The sequence below is a fragment of the Staurois parvus genome, unplaced genomic scaffold (assembly GCF_062004578.1).
Source record: "Staurois parvus isolate SC_StPar_1 unplaced genomic scaffold, SC_StPar_1.0 ptg001432l, whole genome shotgun sequence".
In the NCBI taxonomy this organism is placed as follows: Eukaryota; Metazoa; Chordata; class Amphibia; order Anura; family Ranidae; genus Staurois; species Staurois parvus.
This window is the reverse complement of record NW_028319228.1, coordinates 1685150-1697295: the sequence shown is the minus strand read 5'-3', so window position 1 is coordinate 1697295 and position 12146 is coordinate 1685150. Positions and strand designations below refer to the sequence as shown.

The following is a 12146-nucleotide window of genomic DNA, read 5'->3' as shown; positions in this document are numbered from 1 at the left end:
CCCAAGAGGGTTAAGGCAGTGCTGGAAAATAATGGTGGCCACACAAAATATTGACACTTTGGGCCCAATTTGGACATTTTCATTTAGGGGTGTACTCACTTATCAGTGATTTAGATATTAAAGCGGAATTCCACTCACTCTTTAAAAAAAAAAAAAAAAAAAAAAAAAAAAGGCAGCAGCTACAAAAACTGTAGCTGCTGACTTTTAAAAAAACAACCACTCACCTATCCTGTGGTACCCCCACCACAGCTTGTTTCACCGGCAGTCCTGTGTTCCAGGCGCCGGCATCTTCAGTGTGGGCACCTGGCTGTGACAGCTTGCGGCTTCACAGCTGCGTGCCCACTGCACATGTGCGAGTAGCACTGTGCTTCCCAAATTGCCCCATCTACTGGGACCTGTCACGTGTGCCACAAGACTACGGCAAGGGAGGGTAGGTGAACAACTTCCGTTTCTAATCGCCTAGGCGACCGCAGCGGCAGTGGGAGCAGGTACCTGTCAATTTTGGGTACCCGCTGCCCCCAGGTGGAACGCCGCTTATTTAGCTGTGTGAGTTATTTTGAGGGGACAGCAACTTTACATTGCTATACAACCTGTACACTCACTACTTTACATTTTATCAGTGTCATTTCTTCAGTGTTGTCACATGAAAAGATAATAAAATATTTACAAAAAGTGAGGGGTGAACTCGCACATACAATCTCACAGAAGTATGTATGTACAGACAGACAAACAAACCCAAGCCATTTCAGGAGTACAATGATTTGTACAGGCTGACCGGTAGTGGTTGTACACTACTAGGGCTCATTCACACCAAGAGGTGTACCTAAGTGCATGCTTTTAAGGGCACCCCTAGAATTCCAATGGCTGTAAAAAAAAAATGGAAACATAGGTGCTGGTGTGTTTTTTTTGTTTTTTTTTTTAAATCGCACCACACCAAAACCCATGGTATGATGGTACCCTGAGTTTTGGCTGGCACAAGTTTTATGCATGTTTTCTAGATGTATGGGGTGCCCAGGATTAAATTTCACCTGCATGAATCTTTGGGAAAATGTGCCTTGACTGACAAAAGTTGGGAATTGTGGAAAATCTCAATCTTAAGGTACCCCTAAATGTAAAATAAAACTATATAGTTTTACATATTGTAGCAGCATCCACACACCTAGGAAACAGAGGTGATTTATTCTTACAAAGCAAAATTGTTCAACTGTGCACACACACACTAGAGATGTAGCAAGAACTAATTACATTGGTATATCAAGGGGCAGGCTTTGAAGGGTTTTGCTGCTGTCTACCATCAAGTACAGTATGTACAATGAGCATACTGATGGGGTAAATTTGACTTTACTTCATGAGTTGGTGGTCAAAACCAGGGATGGAGATTACTTATCTGGATATTTTTTTTTCTTTTTTCAAATAAGTGACCAAACAGGGAAACATAGAAAAGGGCAATGGGCCCAGAAATTGCATTTTCAAAAATGAGTCACCAGTGGCAGCTACTGTATTTATATCCTGATAGCTGCCCATAATTGGCTTGTAGAACATACTCTTCAAAGGGTACAACCTTGGCAAGCAAACTGAATGCCATTCCAATGCCACTGATCAAAGCACAGGTTGAAACACCTTCGAGCTAGCCAACAAGTGGAGTATAATCTAAAAGAGGCATTTCCCCTCATAATGTCCTCTACAGGTGAAACTCGAAAAATTAGAATATCGTGCAAAAGTTCATTTATTTCAGTAATGCAACTTAAAAGGTGAAACTAATATATGAGATAGACTCATTATATGCAACGCAAGATAGTTCAAGCCGTGATTTGTCATAATTGTGATTATTATGGCTTACAGCTCATAAAAACCCCAAATCCACAATCTCAGAAAATTAGAATATTGTGGAAAGGTGCAATATTCTAGGCTCAAAGTGTCCCACTCTAATCAGTTAATTAAGCCATAACACCTGCAAAGGGTTCCTGAGCCTTTTAAATGGTCTCTCAGTCTGGTTCAGTAGGAATCACAATCATGGGAAAGACTGCTGACCTGACAGTTATGGAGGGTGTCAATGATGGTTTTCTGCACAAGGAGGGAAGTCCTCAAAAGGTAATTACAAAAAGAAGTTGGATGTTCCCAAAGTGCTGTATCAAAGCACATTAATAGAAAAGTTATATGAAAGGGAAAAGTGTGGAAGAAAAAGGTGCACAAGCATCAGGGATGACCGTAGCCTGGAGAGGATTGTCAGGAAAAGGCCATTCAAAAGTGTTGGGGACTTTCACAAGAAGTGGACTGAGGCTGGAGTCAGTGCATCAAGAGCCACCACACACAGACGGATCCTGGACATGGGCTTCAAATGTTGTATTCCTCTTGTCAAGCTGCTCCTGAACAACAAACAACGTCAAAAGCATCTTACCTGGGCTAAAGAAAAACAGACCTGGTCTGTTAGTGGTCCAAAGTCCTCTTCTCTGATGAGAGCAACTTTTGCAGAGTATGGAGGAAGAATGGAGAGGCACACACTGCAAGATGCTGAAGTCCAGTGTGAAGTTTCCACAGTCTGTGTTGATTTGGGGAGCCATGTCATCTGCTGGTGTTGGTCCACTGTGCTTCATTAAGTCCAGGGTCAACGCAGTCGTCTACCAGGAGATTTTGGAGCACTTCATGCTTCCTTCCGCAGACAAGCTTTATGGGGATGCTGACTTCATTTTCCAGCAGGACTTGGCACCTGCCCACACTGCCAAAAGCACCAAAACCTGGTTCAATGACCGTGGGATTACTGTGCTTGATTGGCCAGCAAACTCGCCTGACCTGAACTCCATAGAGAATCTATGGGGCATTGCCAAGAGAAAGACGAGAGACCAAACAATGCAGAAGAGCTGAAGGCCGCTATTGAAGCATCCTGGTCTTCCATAACACCTCAGCAGTGCCACAGGCTGATAGCTTCCATGCCACGCCGCATTGAGGCAGTAATTGCTGCAAAAGGGGCCCAAACCAAGTACTGAGTGCATATGAATGCTTATACTTTTCAGAGGTCCGATATTGTTCTATGTACAATCCTTGTTTTATTGATTGCATGTAATTTTCTGAGATTGTGATGATTATGGCTTACAGCTCATGAAAACCCCAAATCCACAATTATGACAAATCATGGCTTGAACTATCTTGCTTTGCATATAATGAGTCTATCTCATATATTAGTTTCACCTTTTAAGTTGCATTACTGAAATAAATGAGCTTTTGCACGATATTCTAATTTTTTCGCGTTTCACCTGTATATACTTCAGGTAGGTGAGAGTACACATTGCCCAAGGTGTTACTGGCCATCTTGGTATGTTTAGAACTTGCATTTGTTGGCTACAGCCACAAAATATATCCTCAATTCCAATCTTCTAATGGAGAAAACAAAGGACTTGGTCAACAAAGTGTTATGCTTTCTCTAATACATAATCTTCAATGTCATGTGCAAGCTAAGCCAGATTACTGTTCCCAGTACAGGGCGAAGGAGGGTCTCTCAGAGGGAGAATCCCTCCATGTGGCTTTACCTAAGGCCTCATTCACACAAAGTGTACGCTTCCATGCCCTGTGTAACAGCACAAGGATATATGTATCCTGTGCATCCCTGTACAGGCAATCCCATACCCGTCAATAGGGGCACAGTGACTGCATGGACACAGCCATTGCTTCTCAATCTGACATCTGTGTGGGTGCTTTGCCTTGGACTCACATGGAATACCAGTGAATCCCCGTGCAGGTATACAGGCAGCACAAATACATACACCCTGTGTAACCAAGGCCTAAGGGTCTAGAAAGGAAAACAAAAACCGGCGCTAAAACAAAATCTAAATAAAACCACACTGTATTTTAAATATTTAATGAAAAACAAAGGCCTTTGCACACATGAAATAGATCCAACATAGCTGATTTACAAAACGGGTCCACATCTTGTGGCTTTACATAAAAAGTAACCAGTGCATTAAAAAAGAAAAATTTGTCTTTACAATGGGCCCTGCAGTCACCACCACACACAGACCAAAACCACACTCCATGGACGATGGATTACAGTGTCTCTTCTTCTGCTGATTCTTTATACCAGTTTTACCGCAGGAAAGTATTTGTGTGCAGAGAAATCAAACTCGGGTGGAATCTGCATAAAACAATATGGGAAAAAAACAACAACATTTTATTCAAATTAAAATGCCTCAAAGACTTGACAGGTTTGCTTTGATATTTGCAAACTTATTAAACCGGTTGTAAACCCTCACATATACCCAGTGAGGTGACTGTCCTCAACTGATGCACGGAGATGAAACAAAAATCATCCATTCAAGGTGCACAATTTATACAGAATGTCTCAGCTCTGAAAAGCAGGGGACAGGGAGTTGCCGTTGCATTCTGCGAAGCTTAGTAAGAATGCTGAGAGCTGATTGCAGGGAAGGGACAGTGAGAAATGGTACTTTGTGCTCTAGATTGAGACAAGTACATTCTATAAAGGGATGTGCTTTGTTCATATTTCATGTCTGACACTTTTAACCATTTGCCCTCTGGAAGATTTACGCCTCTTCATGACCAGTCCATTTTTTGCTATTAGGCACTGTTCTATTTCACGTGGTAATTGCACGGTCATGCAATGCTGTACCCAAACAAAATTTAAGTCCTTTTTTTCTTTTGGTGGTATTTGATCACCAATGGGTTTTTTATTTTTTAAGATATCAAATTAAAAAAAAAAAAAAAATTTAACTTTTGGTTATAAAAAAAAATATATAGTAAACTCAAAGTTAGTCAAATTTAGGCCAAAATGTGTATTCTGCTACATGTCTTCGGGGGAAAAAAAAAAAAAAAAAAAAAAACCTTAAAATCGGCTTGTGTGAAAGTATTGGCGTTTACAAACAAATGACCCCTTTTTGGAAAGTAGACACCCCAAGGAATTTGATAAGAGGCATAGTGAGTATTTTGCAGATCTCATTGGTTGCCACAAGCTTTTGGTAAACGAAGAAAGAAAATGAAAATGTTTTTCTTCTTTTCTTTTACTCCTTTTCAAAATCCTGTGACAAGAGGCATGGTGAATATTTTAAAGATATTTTTATCAAAGGAATAAAAGAAAAAATTGTATTTTCTGTCTTTGTTTTCTAAAAACATGTGGCAACAAATGAGATCAGCAAAATACTCATCATGCCTCTTAGCAAATACCTTGGAGTGTCTACTTTCCAAAAAGGGGGTCATTTGGGGGGAGGGTTACTTCTACTATCCCAGCATTTCAGGGCCAACATTAGAAGCTTATGCCAGATATCACCCACTTTTCTAAGCACTTGAAGACCAAGCCTTTTCTGACTGTTTACTTGGGAAAAGTTTTTTCGCTAGAAAATTACTTTGAACCCCGAACAAGATATATAAATGCATTTTTTTTTTTTAAGCAGAGGCCCTAGAGAATAAAACAGTGGGTGTTGACATTTTTTTATGTCACACAGCATTTGCGCAGCGATTTTTCAAACACAACTTTTTTGGAAACAATACACTTTTTAACACAATATATTGCCCAATTGTTTGATAACATATAAAGAGATGATGTTATGCAGAGTAAATGGATTCCAAAAATGACATGCTTTAAAATTGCACATTCCCGTGCAATGGCAACACATGCCATACATTTTTATTATCCATAGGCGATGCTTTAAAAGCCTTTACAGGTTACCACTTTAGATTTCAACACAGGATGTTTAGTGCTAGCATTACTGCCTTCAATCGGATGTGCACGGTGATACCTCACATGCATGGTACAATCTCTGTTTACATACTGCCACGTGATGGATGGGGGTGCATTTTTTTAATTATGTATTTTGGTTTTTAAATAATTTTTACACTGTCTAATTTTTTTCCAATCACTTTTATTGTGATCACAGGGAATGTAAATATCGCCTGTAAATAGCAATAGGCAGTGACAGGCAGGGGCGGACTGACAACTCATGGGGCCCCCGGGCAATAGGGGATCATGGGGCCCCTGTGTCCTTGCCCACACTCAAAAATGCCTATGAAAAAAAAGGTACCAGGGGCATCTCATGGGGCCCCCTACTGACCTCGGGCAGTGCCCGAGTTTCCAAATGGTCAGTCCGCCCCTGGTGACAGGTACTCTTTTCTGAGAAATCTGGGGTCTATTAAGACTCTAGATCTCTCCTCTACCCTCAAAGCATCTGATCACACCAAGACCGCTGTGATCAGATGCTTTCTCAATTTTAAAATGGAGCTGTTTATATCTGGTGAAACGGAAATTCTGAAATCTCTGTGGTCTAAGAGACTGGAGGCTACGAGCATAATTGGAGGCATTCCAGTCTCCTATCAGCTCTACTGTCAGGCAGCGGAACTGCCGGCTGCATTTTTGGGTTCCCCTGTGAGACGAGAGAGCCCAAGAAAACCTTGAAAGGGGTGGGGGAGGGGTGTAGCTGCAGGCATCATCCTGGTATAACTACTCAAAGTAGTACCATTACGTTGCTGATCCATATAGGGCACATACAGTTGTGTTCAAAATAATAGCAGTGTGTTGAAAAAAGTGAATAAAGCTCAAAATCCTTCTAATAGCTTTTATTTCCATACACACAAATGCATTGGGAACACTAGACATTCTATTCCAAATCAAAACATGAAGAAAAATAGATCAAATTTGTGTTGTTCCTCTAAAAAAATTGAAGAAAAGTGAATATTAGACTGTTCAAAAAATAGCAGTGTTTGTATTCTTCTTTACAAACTCAAACATTCACTATATAAACTGAAAAATGTTTGAAGATTTTGCTTTCCTTTGAATCACTTAATGAATATTTAGTTGTATAAGCACTGTTTCTGAGAACTGCTGTACATCTGTGTTGCATGGAGTCAACCAACTTCTGGCACCTGTGAACAGGTATTCCAGCCCAGGATGATTGGACTACATTCCACAGTTCTTCTCTATTTCTTGGTTTTGCCTCAGAAACTGCATTTTTGAGGTCACCCGACAAGTTTTCTATTGGATTTCCGGGGATTGGGCTGGCCACTCCATAATGTCAATCTTGTTGGTCTGGAACCAAGATGTTGCACGTTTACTGGTGTGTTTGGGGTCGTTGTCTTGTTGGAACACCCATTTCAAGGGCATTTCCTCTTCAGCATAAGGCAGCATGACCTCTTCAAGTATTCTGATGTATTCAAACTAATCCATGATCCCTGGTATGCGATAAATAGGCCCAACACCATAGTATGAGAAACATCCCCATATCATGATGCTTGCGCAACCATGCTTCACGGTCTTCACAGTGTACTGTGGCTTGAATTCAGTGTTTGGGGGTCGTCTGACAAACTGTCTCCGGCCACTAGACCCAAAAAGAACAATCTTACTTTCATCCGTCCTCAAAATGTTGCGCCATTTCTCTTTAGGCCAGTCAATGTGCTCTTTAGCAAATTGTAACCTCTTCAGCACATGTCTTTTTTTCAACAGTGGGACTTTGCGGGGACTTCTTGCAGATAGCTTGGCTTCACATAGGCATCTTCTAATTGTAACAGTACTCACAGGTAACTTTAGACCTTCTTTGATCTTCCTGGAGCTGATTGTTGGCTGAGTCCTTGCCATTTTGGCTTTTCTTCTATCCATTTGAATGGTAGTTTTTCGCTTTCTTCCACGTCTTTCAGGTTTTGGTTGCCATTTTAAAGCATTTGCGATCATTTTAGCTGAGCAGCCTATCATTTTCTGCACTTCTTTATATGTTTTCCCCTCTCCAATCAACTTTTTAATCAAGGTACGCGGTTCTTCTGAACAATGTCTAGAACGACCCATTTTCAGAATTTCAGAGAGAAATGCACTGTAACCAGCATGTACAACATTTGCTGCCTTCCTTCCTTAAATAAGGGCAATAATTGCCACCTGTTTTTCAAAGAATGAATGACCTCACTAATAGAACTCCACACTGCTATTATTTTGAACATCGCCCTTTCAATTAGTGATTCAATTACACAGAATCAGCAGCATGCATGTCATGACTGTTGGGTCTGTTGGATTTCTATTACTCTACTACACCTGTTAGTAATTATTTGCCATGTAGAAATATCATTTCTACCAAAAACAGTGACTGATCAGGTTAGTGATGTCTGACTGCTATTATTTTGTACACAACTGTATGTAACATCAGAGAACATGGGCATATGATGAATCGGATCTGTGTACAAAGAAGATGGAATTGCGGTCATATTTGTCATGTCCATGTTGAGGGTTAGGCCCAAAAAAGTTTTCCATTCGGAAACTGCGATAGGTTTCCATGCGAATTGTCTGGCAAGAGCTGAATTTTGTTAGGCAGTATTGTTGTGTGTATAAATTGCTTTGGCCCACAATCAACTGACACAAATCTTCCGTGAAAAACAGCAGAGGGGCTAAACACTAGTGCTGGTAGCGTTTTTTGGGGACACTATACAAAGGAGGCACTAGTATAGTTCTGTTTGTGATCAATACATTGATCTGTACAAACCCTATACTAGTAATGGCGGTGATTAGTGACCTATAGCATGAATGCGATAGTGTGCGGGTAACCTAACGCTAGCTGACCCTGGCTGGAAGGGGTGCTAAGTGAACCTGACGCTATCTGATGTCGCTAGCGATCAGTGAAAAATTCTATATACTGACACTGTACTAATGACACGGACAGGGCGATTACAATGTTAAATGGGCTAGTCTAACGTGTGCATGTAATATGTAGTGCTTTCACTAAGTGCCGTGTTCAATCTCTCTCTGGACCACATAGGGGCAGTAGGGGGGACACAGACAGACAGACACACACACACTAAAAAATTGTCTCAATTTTTTTTTAAACATTTTTAAATACTTTCATCAGAGTAGTTCAATCACATGACCACCAGGTCCCACTTACTGGGATTCTCATTCCGCTATGTCCGGTGGACAAAGCAGATGTGGGGGTGGGAGGGTTTTCATATGGGAAATGACATTCATTCCAAAATTGAAAGTTAACCACTTAAGTGGATGTCATATGCAGATACAGGCATCATCCCCGCATCAACATTTTCAGGAGGCGATTCCCTTTATTGTAGAAGCGATCCAAGCAGCTGTAGAGCCACTCAACTACTTCTACAGGTAGCGATAGAGGCCCTTACCGTCTTTCCCAGGCAATCCCAATTTGATCTGTTGGTTTTGAGGCCAGAGAAGAGATCGGGGGTCTATGAGACTCCAGATCTCTCCATAAAGAGATAGTATTCTATCACAAGGGATGTTGCTCATCATATGTGATAGCAATAAAGTGGATTAAAAAAATGAGGTACAGTGTTAAAAAAATAAATTTAAATAAAATGTTTTAAAAATTTAAAGTTCCCTCTGTGCTCACGCACATGCCAGTCCCACACATGTAAAAGAGCAATCTCACCACACATAGTATCACCATGAATGTCACAGCAAGAGCAGTAACTCTGAAGCCAGATCTCCTTTCCCAAAATGTGTCGTATCCCCTATAATCTCTGTCTCCTGTGATCTTCCAATGTGCTGATCCAAATCTCCAAAGGAAAAAAACTAATATAGTGTAGTATTTCTTATACTCAAAAATTACATATGCAGCTATGTGCAATATAGTGTACAATACATAAAAAATGTGCACCACTCTTCCCCTAAATACTCTTACCCTTTCAAGGGTGAAAATTTTTGCCCTTAGAGGGTAAGAGTATTTAGGGGAAGAGTGGTGCACATTTTTTATGTATTGTACACTATATTGCACATAGCTGCATATGTAATTTTTGAGTATAAGAAATACTACACTATATTAGTTTTTTTCCTTTGGAGATTTGGATCAGCACATTGGAAGATCACAGGAGAGCGAGAGATTATATGGCATACGACACACTTTGGGAAAGGAGATCTTGATGGGAAAATAGGAAAATTGTTATACCAGCAAAAGCGCACCACTTCGTATTCCAAAGACTTGCATACCCAGGGGGGTATTGGACTTAGAGCTGCACTTTAGTTTGTGTGATTAACAAATTTTTGTGGCGCTTTATCCCATTATAACTCTGAGGCCAGACCTCCTGTGTAACTCTAAACTGGTAACCTGTATAGACTTTAAAAACATCTCATATGGATAATATAATGTACCATAGTTTGTCGCCAGTCCAGGCACAAATTTAAAATGAGGTGTTTGATAACTACTTGCTCTGCATAACTTTTATATTCTATCAAAACATTGGGTATTATATGGTGTTTGTGTTCACTTTCATTAAAGTGTCATTTTTCCTCCCAAAATTTGCATTTTTAAAAACCACTGTGCAAATACCATGTGACATAAAATTGCAACAACCACCACCATTTTATTCTCTATGACCTGTGCTTAAAAAACATAAATATGTTTGGGGGTTCCAAGTAATTTTCTAGCAAAAAAAAAAAAAAAAAAATGCAGATTTTTACATGAATGTGAGAAATGTCAGAATTGGCTCAGCAAGCAAGTGGTTAAAAGAGAAGTGCGCGTTTTTAAAAAAATAAACCTGCATACTCTCCTAGGTGGATGCGGCATTGGTTAGGTGCTGTATCTGAACCCCACCTCTCCCAAGACCGAGAACTGAGAGATCAAAGACCTCTGATCATTCAGTCACCAGCTCCTTGCTCACTGAAGACTGAGAGCTGTCAGTCACTAGCCCTTTGCTCTGCCCCTCCAGCGTTCACTGGAGAGCCGAGCTGTGCAGGTGGTGAGGGCAGCTGGCTTAGGATCGCAGCAGTGTGCTGAGAGACTGAGGCATCTGGGTGGATCCAACCTTCAAGTCTGGATTCCTCCAGAGTCTGGACCAACTGAGTGATGTCAGCCGACAGAGGGTTTTAGCCCGTTGTTGTCTGAATATGGGTCACAGGAGTGCAGAATGAAATGCAGGTTCTGCACTCCTGTGACCTACAGGAGAAAAGTCAAATGAGCTTTGTCCCTACGTCTCCTTTAAATGCATACAAACTTTTGAAGTATTTTTGAAAGACAATAATCGATTCAGTGAATGTACTGATGAGAATTTCCGTAAGAACATTTCTTCACAAGTTTGCTAATGTTTAGCCAGCTTTAGTTACACTTTACAAAAATGTGTTGAACAAACATATGTTGGTGTACTGGCAAAGAATCTGATTAGACAGCTGAGCATTACTATGTCCAGCAAATGCTAGAAAAATACCATACTTCCATAACACTTTCATATTATTTGCTTAGTATTTGTCTTTTAACCAAATTGAAGCCCCAAACATTTTCCTAAGCTTGACTGAGTGACGAAGTTTTGTAACGTCTATTGTTGTCTGTGTCCATGTTGAAATATTACCACCCACTTCCTGCCCTCATGACAACAGGAAAGAGATGATTAAAATAGAATATCTAACTTGTTTACTCTTCTCCACTTAAAAAAAAAAAGAAAAGAAAAAAAAAAAAACAACTTTTGTTTTCCCATCTCTGTCCCCACTTACTGTACATGTGTCATCATGTCACCAAGACAAGACATGAGGGACACATAATCAAAACTTGACCAAGGCTCTAACCCTTCCCCAACTGCCAGATGTTTTAGGGAGCATCATAGGGATAATACAAACTGGGTATATTAAATCACTACTTAATTCTTAACGATTACCTTTGAATCCTTTTTGTGGCCACCAGCAAGCAATTTCATCACTACTATATTGTTTTTGGCAACCTTCAAAATCTCGTTGACCTGAGGAAACACAATCCAGTTAATTAAACGAGGTTTCTCAAGAAAGGAAGTGTACACTTTTTTCTGCTACTATAGATCTGGAGAAAGCTAAAACACCTTTATGTTTAGAGGGCTACATTTGTATAATGGGTGTACCATCTAATGTGGCAATGCAAAGTGAGATGTAGCAAATAATTCTTAAAGTAAAACGGTCAGTCTTTTTAACTTTAAAGCATGTAGAGCCTCTGCTCAAAAGGGGAGGGATGTGAAATCCTGGCACACTTAAGCAAATCCAACCAATTTCTGCAAGACTAGGATTCATACTGGTTAAAGTGTGGTAATGTCCTTGCTATGACCTACCCAAGTACTCCTCAATGGTTTGACTTGGGTACAATCAGCCTGCCCATACATGGATCAAAATTTGGCAAGTCCCTGCTGAACGAGCTGAATTTCAGTCCATGTTCGACTGCCTTTAGAATGTGGTAACTATTCAATGATGGGAAATG

The 12146-nt window shown here is 40.4% G+C and overlaps 1 protein-coding gene across 3 annotated transcripts in view; it reads right to left on the bottom strand.

The window, feature by feature from the left end:
* Positions 1-3837: 3837 nt before the first annotated feature.
* The window catches only part of NAA35 (N-alpha-acetyltransferase 35, NatC auxiliary subunit), a 55217-nt gene continuing 46908 nt past the window's right edge, over positions 3838-12146 (bottom strand). For all 3 annotated transcript variants that reach the window (XM_089662116.1, XM_089662115.1, XM_089662114.1), the window contains exons 22-23: positions 11581-11661; positions 3838-4126 (exon numbers count right to left, since the gene is read on the bottom strand). In XM_089662116.1, coding sequence (XP_089518242.1) covers positions 4067-4126; positions 11581-11661 — 141 coding nt within the window. In that variant the 3' untranslated portion in view covers positions 3838-4066. The remainder of the gene's footprint in view (positions 4127-11580; positions 11662-12146) is intronic.